The sequence below is a fragment of the Gossypium arboreum genome, chromosome 8 (genome assembly GCF_025698485.1).
Source record: "Gossypium arboreum isolate Shixiya-1 chromosome 8, ASM2569848v2, whole genome shotgun sequence".
NCBI lineage: Eukaryota > Viridiplantae > Streptophyta > Magnoliopsida > Malvales > Malvaceae > Gossypium > Gossypium arboreum.
Window position 1 is genome coordinate 140,256,222 of NC_069077.1, and position 15,111 is coordinate 140,271,332.

General features: G+C 36.5%; 2 protein-coding genes across 3 annotated transcripts; both read right to left on the reverse strand.

Moving 5' to 3' along the window:
• Positions 1-5,860: 5,860 nt before the first annotated feature.
• Positions 5,861-9,469, reverse strand: LOC108470254 (protein REPRESSOR OF SILENCING 3). 2 transcript variants are annotated; one of them, XM_017771545.2, is made up of 5 exons: positions 9,169-9,469; positions 8,862-9,086; positions 7,481-7,897; positions 7,074-7,373; positions 5,861-6,962 (listed from the first exon to the last, which is right to left on the reverse strand). In XM_017771545.2, the coding sequence occupies exons 1-5, from the start codon at positions 9,373-9,375 to the stop codon at positions 6,045-6,047; spliced, it is 2,067 nt and encodes a 688-aa protein (XP_017627034.1). In that variant the 5' UTR covers positions 9,376-9,469; the 3' UTR covers positions 5,861-6,044. The 2 variants fall into 2 exon arrangements, with proteins under 2 accessions (XP_017627034.1, XP_017627030.1); XM_017771541.2 differs by having other exon boundaries at positions 7,074-7,379.
• A 1,644-nt stretch (positions 9,470-11,113) lies between these two features.
• Positions 11,114-14,051, reverse strand: LOC108468221 (uncharacterized). The gene is made up of 6 exons (XM_017769113.1): positions 13,125-14,051; positions 12,997-13,053; positions 12,216-12,658; positions 11,696-11,825; positions 11,453-11,590; positions 11,114-11,362 (listed from the first exon to the last, which is right to left on the reverse strand). The coding sequence occupies exons 1-6, from the start codon at positions 14,049-14,051 to the stop codon at positions 11,114-11,116; spliced, it is 1,944 nt and encodes a 647-aa protein (XP_017624602.1).
• Between the last annotated feature and the right edge of the window lie 1,060 nt (positions 14,052-15,111).

Here is a 15,111-nt window from a genome sequence, read left to right on the forward strand (position 1 = left end):
ATATACATCGAACTTTCTCCAAGATAGTTCGATTCATGCGCTCGCCACCCCATTCTCATTGTGGTGTATCCCCAACAGTGAAGTGTCACACAATGCCCTCATCTTGGCATATTGTAGAAATGGATCGTTTTTGTACTTAGTACCATTATCTGATCGAAGTCGTTTGACCTTTCGACCAGTTTGAGTCTCCACCATCTTCTTCCATTTCAGAAATACATCCAAAACTTCACTTTTTCTTTTCATTAGATACAGCCATACTTTTCTTGAATAATCATCAACAAAAGTAACAAAATAGTGCATACCTCCCAAAGAAGCTACTTTGGTAGGTCCCCACACATCATCGTGAACGTAGTCCGAATTCCTTTCAGATTGTGAATTGTTGGACCAAATTTTACCCTCTTCGCTTGCCCGAACACAATGTTCACGTAATTCCATTTTGCAAGAATTTGCACCTTTCAACAAGCCTTGCTTCGCCAATGTCTCGCAAAGCTTTTTCACCAAAGATGTCCCAATCGCATATGCCATAATCTGTAGCCTCTGAATCTACATCTTTTGTAGAAACTGTTGATGTTGATCCAATAACTGTACTTCCATTTAAAAAGTACAAGTTATTTCTTCTTGTGCCTTTCATTACCGTCAATTTCCCAGCTACTACTTTTAGTAATCCATCTCTCAAAGTGATTGTGAGCCCTTTAGATTCTAGGGCCCCTAATGAGATGAGATTTTTCTTCGAGCTAGGTGCGTAGCGAACATCCATCAAGACTTGGATTGAGCCGTCGTGATTCTTCAATTGGATGCATACCCACTCCCATTGTCTTACAAGCACTATCATTGCCCATAAGAACAATTTCACCTTCTAGCTCTTTAAGACTAGAAAACCAGTCCTTATTAGGACACATATGGTAACTACATCCTGAATCCAAAATCCACTCATCCGTTTGACATGCCATTGCCATGCCAACCAAGCTAAAGTCTGACTCCTCATCATGCTCCGCTACACATTCATTAGAAATAGCCTTGCCCTTTTGTAGCTTAGGACAATTCTTTTTCCAATACCCTTTTTCACGGCAAAAGGCACATTCATCTTTGGCGGGTCTCCCTTTGGACTTTCCCTTTCTACCAGATTTGCTGCTGTGTGAACGACCTCTTACTGTTAAGACTTCTGTGGTTGTATCTCTGTGATCTCTTTTATCTTTCTTTCAAGTCTCAGATCTATACAACGCACTACAGACTGCATCAAATGTGATCGTGTCCTTCCCATGAAGCAATGTGGTGGTAAGATAATCATATTCATCAGGAAGGGAATTCAACAACAATAATGCCTTATCTTCATCTTCAAATTTCTCATCCAAATTTAGCAAGTCTGCTAAAATTTTATTGAATGAGTTCACATGGTCATTCATCGACATACCGAGTGCATACGTGAATCGATAAAGTTTCTTTTTCATATAAAGCCTATTTTCAAGACTTTTCGTTAGAAACTTTTCTTCCAGTGTATCCCATAACTTCTTCGCTGATGTCTCCCTCATGAAAGAGTACTTCTTCTCTTTGGCCAAACATAGGCGGATTGTACCACACACTGTCTATTGATCTTGGCCCACTCCTTGTCATCCATCTTGTCGGTTTTTCTTCAAGGGCTATATCTAGCTCTTGCGACATAAGACATCCAGGATCTCACATTGCCACATACCAAAATTATTGGTACCGTCAAATTTCTCTACTTTAAATTTTGCATTTGTCACATGAGTCTTTGTCGATGGCGATCTTGCCGCCATTTTCTCCTCAATCCCAACTCATCGATACGTGAACAGATCAGATACGTGAATAGTCAGATATCGTGAATAGTACCGTAAACGGTCGTATTCCCCAAGTACGAATCTGGCTCTGGTACCAATTGTTGCGCGGAAGCGTGTGAAAGAGTAAAAATATTATACTGAAAAATCACACTAAGTTCAATTCCCAGGAAAGAGAGGTGGATCACGAGGATCACTTAAGTACCAAGTTTTTCCTAGCCAGAATATCCCTCTATCGTAATTTAATAGCACAATAAATCACTACAATCACATTCACAAAATATGAATAAGAAATAGTAAAGAACACCAGAATTTTAACGAGGTTCGGCAAATCTTGCCTACTTCCTCGGGCACTACCAAATATATTTCACTCCAAAATACAAGTGAAACTTTTACAAATAGGGAGAGAGAACAATGCCTTAAGTAGAGAATGGCAAATGTGGGATGAAGAAAGTAAGAAATGGTTAGGCCTATTTATAGTTGAGGTTCAAGGATCAACTTGCAATGTCCCTATACAATTAGGGACCAAAATTGCAATTATCCCATGCCAACTTTTAACCCAACTTGCCAACCAATCTTAGTTTCTACTTTCGGTGCCCACCTTTTTTTTTTTTTTTGACTTTTCAAAAGAATGGGTGGGTTCCAATAATATATATAGTGGTGATTGTATATAATGTTTCTTTGTATATCTAATTTGCAGAAGTATAGACTTGCCAAGGGTGTTTCAGAGCTGAAAAATGGTAAATATCCAACTATTCTTTGAAGAAAACTGAATTATGTTTTATGTTGTATATTTGTTGAATATAATGTTGTTTTTCAGGTTAAAATATTATATTGATCGGTTTTTTTTAATTAAATTTGTAGTTATCTTTTGGCGACCAATCATAAATTTTGTAGCAAATTTTGAATAAACTTTAACATAAAAAACTAAAATGACTAGTTTATAATACCCTTATAAATATTCTCTCTCTGAAGCCCAACAATTGGTATCAAAACAGTTAGCTTTGGGACCTAGGCTCTTAGATGCACTTTTTGGGAGTTTTTGAAAGAAAATTTTATCTTCTTTGTTAGCACACAACCCTAAATTGTCAAATTCTAGAATTGTGAGCTCAAACAATTTTTCTCCACCTCCTTTATTGGTTGGTGAAAATGAAGACATATTTGGAAGCACATGTCTTCTAGGAAGTAGTGGAAATTGGTATAGATCAATCACCATCGAGGACCAATCCAATTATAGTTCAGGTCAAACAACATAATGAGTGTGACAAAAAAATATATAAGGTAATGTCATGTCTGTAAAATGGAATTTATTATGTTTTTTTCACAAGGATCGACTTGTTAGATATCAAATCAAACTTAAGATAAGCAAAAAGAGGAGTTCTAAGGTTCAACAAAAACTAAATCAAAAGATTCTGGAGAATCTAAGATGAAAAATAATGAAATTGTCAAATAGTATTCAAATAAGATTATGGTCACTCTTAACAATATTACGTTGCTTAAAGATGAGTTTTGTGATAAGAGGATTATGGGAAAAGTTATTATAACTTTACCAGATTGATATGAGTCGAAAATTTCATCTTTTGAAGATTCAAAATATTTAGCCAACATCTCATTATGAAAGTTAATCAATACTCGTTACACTAAAGAGCAAATAAACAAGAAGAGCATACTAAAAGAGTCTTTCAAACAAGAAAAGATGGATGTCTTTCTAACAAAGGAAAAAAAAAGAATTTTTGTGATAAGAGAGAGAAACAAGGAAGAGACGAAGACCGTGAAAAAGATGGTGGAAAGAGAAAATATTCATCTTGTTCATCACTTGAAGGGGTACTGCTAATTAGATCAAACAATAGGAATAAGGACACCTTGGATAAATTTGAAGAGTAGTTTTTTTTATATTATTCTTAAAGTTTGAATTTGAGTTCTCTTATTAGAGATGCAATACGATTTATCAATGCACTCAACACTTAATAGTAATTTGAAGAATTTTTTATATTGCACGGAATTAGGCGGTTTAAAGAAACCAAACATATTAGCAATGCTCTTCCTCGATAACATGATGAAGATGATGTTGAAGATTTAGATGGAAAGTTTTTTATGAGAGGTACCAAACCACTATAGTGTAGCTAACGAGCAGGGTTGAATATAATGTTCTTTTATTGGTTAAAATATTATAATAGTTGTAAGTAGTTTTTCATTTAAACTAGATTTCTAGATATGATGATAATTATAATATTTGTAGTAGATTTTGGATAAATTTTAGGAGGATTAGAATTTAAATAAGAATAATGATGTGGACTAAAATGATTGATTAAGTATTTAGAATATAATTTAAAGAATATTTGCACGTGAGTTTCGATAAAGCTTTTCCAACAATAAATATATGGACTTTTCACTTAAATTTTCTCACATATTTGGAAGATTATTCTCTCAACTCACACACATAAGAAAATGTCATGAATCCCAAACACAGATACTTAAGAGAAAATAAAGAATCCTGATAACATATATTGCACACAAACCATTTCCCATTTTACATTTTTTCCCCTTAAATTTTTCATAAATCAATCTGCTGATTAAGCATATGCCAAGATCAACACTTACTGCTTTTACACTTAGTAGATCAAGGAAGTTCCAGATTTGAAGAAAAGAGAGCAACTTTAATTGAGAGTGATGATCATCAAAGTGATGGCAACATAGAAAGGTGTGATCCAAATTCAAGTAACTTATAATTGTTTTTGAGTCATTAATTTATGGCACAAAATTAAGCACTAATATCATCCTTTCAATGGCATTTATTTGCAGGGAAGTGGATGTAGTAGAGACCTTGAAAATGCAAATTGAAGTTCAAAAGCTGTTGCATGAACAGCTGAAGGTGTGTTAATGTTTTCTCATAGTTATTCCATTTGAGTTTTTTTTCTATATGTATATCCAACACTTACACTCGAATCCGAGTAACGACAGGTCATGCTCTTGCAAACACTTTTTACCGGTGTTTTTCTCTTTTGGGGTTCAATAGGTGCAAAAGGAGCTTCAGCTGCAAATACAGCAACAAGGACAGCTCTTGAAAAAGCTTATGGATGAACGTCGTCACAAATCTGGATCGGCCGATAAGAAAATGTTTCCAAGTGAAAATCCATTTTTATTTTCATCTGAAATTGCCAGCTTCTTCCAGAAATCTGGATCAGCTAAGTCCATTACAGATTGTTCTTCTTCAACTCATTCACCCAAACATAAAGCCTCTGAAACTACTGAATCTGAACACTGTCAAAAGCGGCACAGAGGAGAAAGCAGCTAAAAACCAACATCCCAAAACAAATAGGAATAAGAATACTTTCTTTGTTTTTGTTGAGAGATTTCTAACATGTTGAGAGAAGTCTTTTTAAGTCTTGTCCACCTAGAGTCGCGGACTCCTCAACATGTTTGGTATTGTCCTAAACCAGAGTTTTGTCTCTTGACTTCATCGAGGGTGGCGAAGGGCTCAGAGAGTGAGAGTACCTCATCAAATTTAACACTCCCGCTCCGTGAATCCTGCCTCCAGCTCGGGCTCTCGACAAAATTGGGATACAAAACCCCCACCTGTAACAATACTGAACGTGTTGGAAGTCCGCTAGCTCTAGACGAACAATACTTAGAAGATTTCTCCCAAAAGAGTCAGAAATCCCTCCACAGTTTTCATTACGCTAAAAATCTTTGCAATGACTGAAAACAGTTCCTGCTTTTGTTTTAGTATTTCTGTCAAATTTTTTTTTTTTTTTTTTTGATAATTTTGGTCATGTTTGTGATGAGAATTGATAATGTTTAGAAGAGATGCAAGACTTCTTTTGTAAGTGTCTTTATTGTAAAGAAATAAATTGTAATTAGGGTGGACAGGACTTCAATATAGGACGATAAATGAATAGAAAGCAATGGATTTGAGAATATTTGAAGAAATGAACAAATATCACAAATGAAAATGATGAAATCCTTGGTTTAATTGATACCAACAAAAGCATAGCAAAGACTTTAGATGGTTTTTCTAGGTATATTTCTATGGAACACAATGTCATTCAATAATCAGAACAAAATCATTTCACTAGAACCACAGCACCTATGTTGTTCCGACTATTCATTTTTTTCTTTCAAAATCCATATCTGAGTATGAAATTTTGACCCTTCAAGGATCCTCCAAATACATGAAAAAACTTAAAAAAAATCCAAGCATACATGTATTCATCAATGAGACTTAAATCCGAACAACATACCTCAATGCTACTATATTGAATCGCCTTTTGTTTTCTTCTTCCGTGACCCTTTTAGGGCAGCCTTAGTTTTAGCCCATTCTTTCAATGAAGTAGAGCTTCTCATAAATGAACATGTCCCCACTGTGCTAGTATCTACAGCAAAACCTTTGACTGGTTCAAAGTTGCTTATATTCTCAACAGCTGGGAGAGAAGTATCGTTACTGCCCTCAAGAGTTTGAGGGTTGGTTTCCGGAATACTCTCAACAAAGTTTCCTTTTCCAACACGTTCAGTCGTAAATCGGTCCATTTCGTTGGTATAATTTCCATCAGCAGACTGCACCACATCCTCACCAGTGGGCTTTGCAAGCTCTTGTGAAGTAGTAGTGCCAGGCAAAATTTGTGAGATACTAAAGGAATTGCTCTTATCACTTACCAATTGAATCCATGAAGACTTGTGGAGCCATGAAGAACCTCTTCCTGTATTACTTGAAGTCATGCTAGGTTTATTTGACTGGGCTTCTGCAATCGCATTCGCTATTTCCATTTTGTCTGACATCCCTTCCGAGTTCTCAGGTGTTGACAACTTGTCATTCTTGCTATCAAGAGTGTTGTCCACTTTGGGATCATCAAAAACGTGTTGTTCCTCAGTGGTATCAGCATTTTGAAGAATATTGGAGAGACTGAATGCACTGTCGCCTCTACCTCCAACAAGTGCCTTCCATGAAGACTTTTGAGACCACAAACAACTAGTACTCGACGGTTTGAGACTACAATCTTGTTCAGTCATTTGAGCAATGAGGGGTCCCTTCTCAGCAGGTACAGTGGAGACAGCTTCATTTCCATCCCTTTCTTTGGTAGAAATTAGTTTCATCTTCTTTCTAGGAAGTAAACGATCTTTCTTCTCTTCGCACTCATTCTCATTTGATTGTGTCTCACTCAGTTTAAAATTCTAGGTGTCATAGAAATATGAAGAAATTAGGACCCGATAGTACGTATATACATAATCCTAGTAGCATATAAGAAAGCATCTACTCTGCACCAACCAAGAGAGAGGGTATACCTGTTTTGGTGATACCTTAGCACGCTTTGTGCTTCCTGACAAAGCCTTCCTTTTGTTTTCCGTTGACGCCACATTAACTACGAGGTCATCATCAGTTTCATCATCCTCCTCAAAACCTGCTTCAATCTCATCACACTGCGAATTCATTCTCAGTTGAGATGAAAGAGAAGGGATTTCATGTTTATCATCTCTGTTCGGTTTCCTCTTCTTTTCAGCATGCACAGCATTCTTTTTCTGCAACTTGCTTGCACTCGGAATTGCTCCATCCTTCGAAACTTTGTTTTCACTAAGTCTAGTTTTCTGTGTCTCAAATATGGCAAGAGAATGAAATTAATTACAAGGAGAACAAAACACTAACACACCATGAAATCAAACAGCTTTTTGCAGTAACTAACATCAGATTATACCTCAGTGGAGACTTTTTTCGACTCTCTGATCCCAGACATAGCTGTTCGTTTTTTTGCATTAGAAACGACATTAATTATGAGATCATCATCGTCGTCATCATTTTCCTCCTCATTGGAGGGTGAATCCTCAACTGGTTCAATGAAATTGTCTCCTTCCTTTACTATGGCGGACCTGCTAGTGTTGGAAATATTTTCCCTCTCAAAAAGCTTGTTCATTACTGAGCTCATCAAGCTAAGCTCTTCCTCATTCATGCCATCATTTATTTCCTCATGATGTCGAACTTCTTTTTGTTTCACAGCATTGAAACGACCAGAGTGCTCCACACAATCACAAAAATGTAGAGGAAAAGCAGGGGCTTCAACACGTTGGAAACTGTATCTATGCTTTCCAGTCCCACTAAATGGCAACGATTTTATCTGCACAACATGAAAGTACCTGTCAGTTGAGCTGGTCGAGTTGGTTTTGGATCGGATTAATTCCACTTTTAAAATTTTCAAGTCATTTTAGCCCTGGTTAGTTTTGAGTTTGGGCCATTTCAAATTCAGGTCAATTCATGTTCATGTTGTTTCGGGTTTGGGTCATTTCATGTTCGGGTTGTTTTGGTTTAGGGTCATTTGAGTTTGCCAATCAAATTATTACCGGTTTGGATCACTTTGGATTTTTGTCATTTTGGGCTACTTGTTAAAGTCAATATGGATTTGGGTTGGATGGTTTCAAATGTAAATGAGATACCGGTGCTTACAAGCTAATCAAACTCAACACAAATAGAACTCAAACTCAATTTGGTAATTATCGAGCTGAACTGGAGCTCAAGCAGTTTGAGCTATCAATCGAGCCAAATTATCAAGCTTGTTTTATTGTCCTTAATATATATTATTAACTCTAAGCTTAATTATCAAGCCAAGCTTGAGCTTCAACACATATGAGCTTAGTCAAGCTTGAGTTCAAGTTTGAGTATGAAAATTGATAAATCACCTTAATCACCTTAATCAAGCGGAGCTCAAGCTCAATTGAACTCAAGCCAAGTATCGAGCTCTAAATTTCGAGCAGAGCTTGAGCTCCCGGGCTCAGCTAGATTTCACCCTTAGTTCAGTTGACTTTTTATTATCAAATTGGGTTTGGATTCAGGTAATTATGGTTAGAATCATCCGGTTCCATAATGACATCTATGGTTTCAGCTGAAGCTAAACAATTCCCTATAACATAACAAAGAACAATGTTACTTGAATTTGGGACTGGTATATATCCAACACAAGGAAATGGGAATGTTTAATTTTTTTACAATTTACACACATATATAGGAGCAACAACACAAACAACCGATTTAAGAGAGCAATTTGCAATACAAAATTGAAAATTTAAATTAAAAAGAAACCTAACCTTTGATAATCTAGGAAAGAAGATCCGAAGCTGGTTGTTTTGAGAAACCTGAACTTTGTTTTTGCTATTGTTGCTATCTGAAGAAGAAGGCTTAGCTTGATGGCTTCCTTCATTAGCTTCATCTTCAGCTTCTGCCTCAGCCCATTCCCGTTTCAGGCGAGTAAGAAAGTGTTCTTTAGCCTTTTCAAGCTTCAACTTGCCCCCTTTCCAAGCGCACCCATTATACTGTATTAATTTTCAAAAACAAATCAAACCATGAATTTCTAAAGCAGTAACCCTAAACATACAGTGTTCAAAGATTTCCCACCGTGCTAAATAGCTTGGAGATGGAGTTTGAGGTAGATGTGAGGATATCGACGTATGCGAAACTGCGACCTTTGGTCCTTACGATGTCCACTCCTTCCACCGTTCCCACGGCGGAGAATATCTTCCGCAGATCATCGCTGTTAACGCTTTGCCCCAAACCTCCAACATGTATTCTTGTCCTAGTTGTGGCTGTGGGATCGGCCGCCATTGCCGGTCTCTGTGATTCTATTTCACGGTTTTGCCTTACTAAGGAGTAAAGGACTTACTTTTGGGTATTTTGGAACCTTTCGGGTTTGGGCTCTTTAAAGTTTGGGCTTTACAAATTACGATCCATTCATACGTACAAAATCTAAGTATAATTTATAATTGTATAATGGTTTAATATTTGTTTTGGCCCTTGTACTATAGTGAAATTCTCAATTTGACCATTTAACTATTTTTCCGGTCACTTTGCCCCCTCTACTTTCATTCTATCAATTACATTAGTCCCTTGACCATTTTCGTTCAAAAAAATCTCACATGTTCGCCCTTTGAAAATAGGCTTAATACATGTTTTTGCCCCTGTATTATAGTGAAATTCTCACCTTAACCCTTTTATTATTGTCCACGTGTTCACATTTAATTTGCTTTAATAGCCATGTATTTTTTTAATGGAAATAATCAAGAGGCTAACATGATGGATGAAATGAAAATAGGAGATAAAGTGACCTAAAATAATGTTGAAATGAGAAATTCACTATAGTACAAGGACTGAAATAGGTATTAAGCTTTGCATAATTTATTTATTATATTTCATGCCAAATTTTTTATATGAGGAAACTCGAGGTATGTCAACTAAAAATTTTAACACAAATATTTTATCACTACATCTGTGGTTCTGTTGATATTTTATGTCATATTTATTTAAATTGTATTTATATATGTTAAATTTTTTTTTTGAAGAAATATTCACTAGTTATATTAAAACAAGTCTAAAACAAGCAAAACAAAAACCAAAACAAAACAATTCTAGGAAGGGCCCAAAACAAGGGAGTCCCAAAACCTGCCCAGCACAAAGTAAACGCAGGAAAACAAAGCAAAAACAGAAAGACCCAAGGAAATAAAAAAACTAACAGGTCCAAACAAAAGAAAAATAGCCCAAACATATAACCAGTAAAACAACAAAAGGGGTGCTCTAGTGTCACGGGGCTAGACCTTTTGTCTCGCAATCCGTGCGGCCTTAGGCGATTCGCTCGTCCAAACTCGCCCAAGTCAGCCTTTACTCGAATGAGGATTCCTCAAGAACTCCTCCAAGGCACCAACTCGTACAGCGGAAGACTTCTTATGCCAAAAGAAGCTTATAAAGAACAATAGAAAGGGACGCACACAAAGTGTTTGAGTAAATGCTCTCTATCCTCTTATTCACAAAGAATAATGAAACAATGAATGGAGTGAGTACAAATGAGGGGGAGGCTTTCTATTTATACTTGAGCTCCCCCAAAACCGACGGTCAAGATAAAGTTACATCGACGGACGAGATTAACCAATCCCATGATTTAAGGGATTTTACAAGATATTGCCATATCAAATCCTATCTAATCTTTACAAGATATGATTCCCTTTATCTTTAAAGATTAGTTACCATAGTTGCCTAAGTTGCCATATCTTCGCTATCGGGCCAACCAGGCTTCAATCTGATAGGCTTCTCCAATAGTTCCTTGAATCGGGCCAGCTCTCGTGGGCCAAATGATCCCTATCTAAGTAATAGACCTCCATCGGATGCATTTGGTTCGATGGTCACGGGCTTTGAACTCTGGCCCGTGACACTAGAGCCTTCCACTCCAGCTGGAATCCACCCAAAAAACCCCTCTTGAAAACATCAAAACGTGTGAGCAGCAGCAGTCAGTAAATAAGATGTCAACAATAAATTACCTTCTGACCGTTTCAAAACCCAACAACGACATTGATTACTCCCTCCTTCTTGAAAAATCTTCTACAAATAGATTCAACGAAACATTTCCATCTTCTTCACCTCTCCTCCGACTCCTCAAGTCCCTCATGCTCTCTGTCCTCCTTCGATCCTCAGCCACCGTCTCCACCGCGCCAGAAAATACCTGATTCGCCAGATAAGTTGACTCTCTCCTTCTTATTCCTTCTGAAGTAATGAGATGTGCAACCTCATTAGCATCCCTATTTGTGAAAAGGAAAACACAAGTCTGGAAACCCAGACTTAGTTTTTTAGAATCATTTATATACACAGCAACCTATGATCTATCCTCATGCTCCATTTGCAGCTTACGAATTACTGTCCAGGAGTCACCCTCGATCTCCACCTCCTTCAAGCCAAGATGTAAACCAAGTTGCAGCGCATGAAGGCACGCCACCGCTTCTGCAGCAAAGGCGGATGGTATGTTCGAGTTCATTACTATTTTAGAACCAATAATCTGCGCTTTATCATTTCGGATAACAAACCCAGAACACAATTCCTTTAGTTGTTTGTTGAAAGCGGCATCGAAATTAATTTTTTGTCTCGATCCAACCGAACCAACCCAACTTCCTATACAGAGACGTTCAACAGGTATGAACAATTTCAGCCCATCCAGTTCCAGCATAAACTTTTTAACAAAAACAGTAATTTGAGAACCCGTTTTAACTTCACCTTCATGGATAAATTTATTTCTGGAAGTCCAAATCACCCATAAAGTACAGACAATAATTCTACAAAAAGCCGTAGAGCCAGATTGAAAAATAAGCTTTAACCAGTCTCTAAAATCAGTATTATCTTCAGGGAGAGGCCAACTGATGCCCAAATTTTTCTATGTTTCCTTTGCTGTAGGACATTCGTAGAACAAGTGTTCCCTCGATTCCACACCGTTTTGGCACCAACTACAAGTAGCAGATCCTCTCAATCTCCGATATTGTAGGTTACTGAAAGTAGGGGAGAAATTACGTGAAACACGCCAAACTGTAATCTTTATTTTAGAGGGTAGATCTAAGTTCCATAGCTTTTTGTAAAATTTTTAATTTGTCTGTAAGTCATTCTGATCATTGTATAAGAGAATTTTATGCCCACTCTGCACCGAATATTCTCCAGTCGGCTCACCCCGCCAAATAACAAAGTCCTCATGCTCATACAAAGACAAAGGAATGTATAGAATTCGTTCCACTTCCTGCTCCGAGAAGGTATTACAGATTAACTCAGAATTCCATTTTCTACCATTTGCCTCAATTAAATCAGCAACTTTTAATATGCTCATATTAACATTTGTATGCTGAATTTTGAAATCCTCATTACCAAGGATCCAAGCGTCTTCCCAAATAGAGACATGTTTGCCATTTCCAATCCTCCAGCCCAAACCCTTCAGAAGTAATCCCTTGGCCGCCCAAATACTCTGCCAGGTAAAAGAAGGTAAATTCCCTAACCTTGAGTTTAAGAAATCAGACTCTTTAAAATATTTGGCTTTCAAAGTACGTGCCAGTAAAGAATTAGGATTACGTAATAAACGACAACCCTGTTTGGCCAATAAAACAATATTAAAATGATTCAAATTATGAAAACCCATACCGCCGTCTTCTTTTAGCGCGCACAAAGACTTCTAATCACACCAATGCATGCCTCGCTTGCCCTGATTTTTCCTCCACCAAAAGGTCCCCATGATATTTTCCAATTCCATGCAGAGAGATTTTGGCAATAGAAAACAAGCCATCATGTAAGTAGGAATAGCTTGCAAAACGGCCTTTATAAAAACCTCCCGGCCCCCCGCGAAATGTGTCTTAGGCTCCAACTATTGATCCTATTCTTTAAACGATCTTTTAAATTCTGGAAAGCCATCCTCATCTTTCGACCCACCACATTAGGAAGACCAAGGTATCTCTCAGGATTCGTCGAACACCGCAAATTAAGAATCTGAAAAACCAAACTCTTATCCTGGTCATTCACGTTAAAACTCAAAATGCTGTGGACTTTTCAAAGTTAACACACTGCCCCGAGCAAGCTTCATACTCTTCAAGAATATCTTTCAACACACAAATCCCCCTTCTTGAAACTTCTCCAAACAAAATACAGTCATCTGCGAACATGAGATGGGTGATAGGTGGGGCTGATCGACAGACTTTAGCACAAAAAATTTTTCCTTCTTGGCTTGCTAGTCTCATTAAGGCAGAAAGCCTTTCTCCACAAAAAAGAAACAAATAGGGACTCAACGGATCCCCTTGACGCAAACCTCTAGAAGCTCTGAAGTTAGACCCTTCCTCTCCATTAATTAAAATCGAGTACTGGACAGAATTCACACAATGGAGGATAAGACTAATAAACCTGTCTTCAAAACCCATATTAGCCATCATTCCTCTAATCGAAGGCCATTCCACTCTGTCATAGGCCTTACTCATGTCCAGTTTTAGAGCCATAGAACCTTTCTTGCCAGACTTTTTGTTTTTAAAAGAGTGAAGAACTTCATAAGCAAGTAGAACATTATCTGAAATAAGTCGGCCAGGAACAAACGCGCTTTGCGCATCGTCTATACACCCATCCAATACTTTTTGAAGTCGGTTAGCCACAGTTTTGGCAATAATCTTGTAAATAACAGTACACAAACTGATAGGGCGATAGTTTTTCAAATTGGAAGGATTAGCAGTTTTTGGAATCAGCACCAATTGAGTCCTATTGATATCTTCCAAAGAATGACCATTATTCAGAATGTCTAGACAGAACTCACAAGTTTCCTTACCAACGATATGCCAGTACTTTTGGTAGAAAATTGCCGGGAAACCATCAGCACCCGAAGCTTTTGTTAGTACCATCCCTTTAAGCGCCTCAAGAATTTCTCCCTCAGCATAAGTGGCCAGCAGAAGGTGATTCATACTATTTGAAATACACAGCTGAACTCCAGATAGTATGTAATCCATATTTCAGGTCCTAGAAGACGTAAAAAGATCAGAAAAATAATCCCTGGCAATAATCTTCACCTCCTTTGTAATACCCCATACCTGTACTTGAGACCGGGATAAGATATGAGGTATTTCCGAGATTTTCAGAATAATTTCAATTAATTTATATAATTTAGTATTCATTTTAATGTTTCATATAACGTCTTTTTCATATATTCAATTTAAAATATCATATAAAATACGATATAATATTTAAATTGTCATATTTACATGCTCATTCAAGATATACGAACCTACCTGACTAAATTGTAAAAATATCAAGATTTAAGGGCATATTGGTAATTTATCATTTTTTCAAATTTCACCCAATCTTAAATTGATAATTTCATTTAATTTATTAATTTAGATAATAAAATAATTTATTCCCTTCAATTTAGTCATTTTTAACATTTTTATAAAATTTGTCTCCTAAAATTTTACTTTTATTTAATTTAGTCCATGGGCTTAAAACATGCAAACTAGCCATGCTAACTGAATATTCATATATATTTTCCTCCACCTTTCCATTCCACATCTTTGATGTATATAACACACTTGTAAGTAACATTATCTATAATTTTTATTATTTATTTTATGGATATTCAAGTTATCTATCGTGTCATAGTCACTAAATTATTTATATCTGGAGCTATAAAACTCAAAATTATGATCCGCTAATTTTTCCTGAAACTAAACTTATATATATTTTTACCATAAAATTTTAAGAATTTTTGATTTAGTCAATAAGTACAGTTTATTCTTCAAAGTTATCTTTGTTCTGCTGTCTGACAGTTTCGACCCTTCTTCACTAAAAATTAATTATCTCATAGTACAAAACTCAGATAATATTCTCATTGATTTCTCCTGAAAATAGACTTATTATGGATTCTAAAAATATAACTTTAAGTCTCTAATTATTTTTATCCAATTTTTGGTGATTTTCCAAAGTCAGAACAGGAGAACTCGAATTCATTCTGACGTTGTCTCACAAAATTCATTATATCTCATAATTTACAATTCAATTGCTTATACCGTTTCT

Coding starts and splice junctions, on each gene's coding strand:
- LOC108470254 (XM_017771541.2), bottom strand. CDS start 9,375: ATGGCGGCCGATCCCACAGCCACAACTAGGACAAGAATACATGTTGGA. Junction 7,898..8,861: donor TCTTTCCTAGATTATCAAAG/GTTAGGTTTCTT, acceptor CATGTTGTGCAG/ATAAAATCGTTGCCATTTAG. Junction 6,963..7,073: donor CTAAGGTATCACCAAAACAG/GTATACCCTCTC, acceptor TATGACACCTAG/AATTTTAAACTGAGTGAGAC.
- LOC108468221 (XM_017769113.1), bottom strand. CDS start 14,051: ATGGATTACATACTATCTGGAGTTCAGCTGTGTATTTCAAATAGTATG. Junction 12,659..12,996: donor ACCTTGGTCTTCCTAATGTG/GTGGGTCGAAAG, acceptor TTGGCCAAACAG/GGTTGTCGTTTATTACGTAA. Junction 11,363..11,452: donor TCGAGGGTGACTCCTGGACA/GTAATTCGTAAG, acceptor CTGGGTTTCCAG/ACTTGTGTTTTCCTTTTCAC.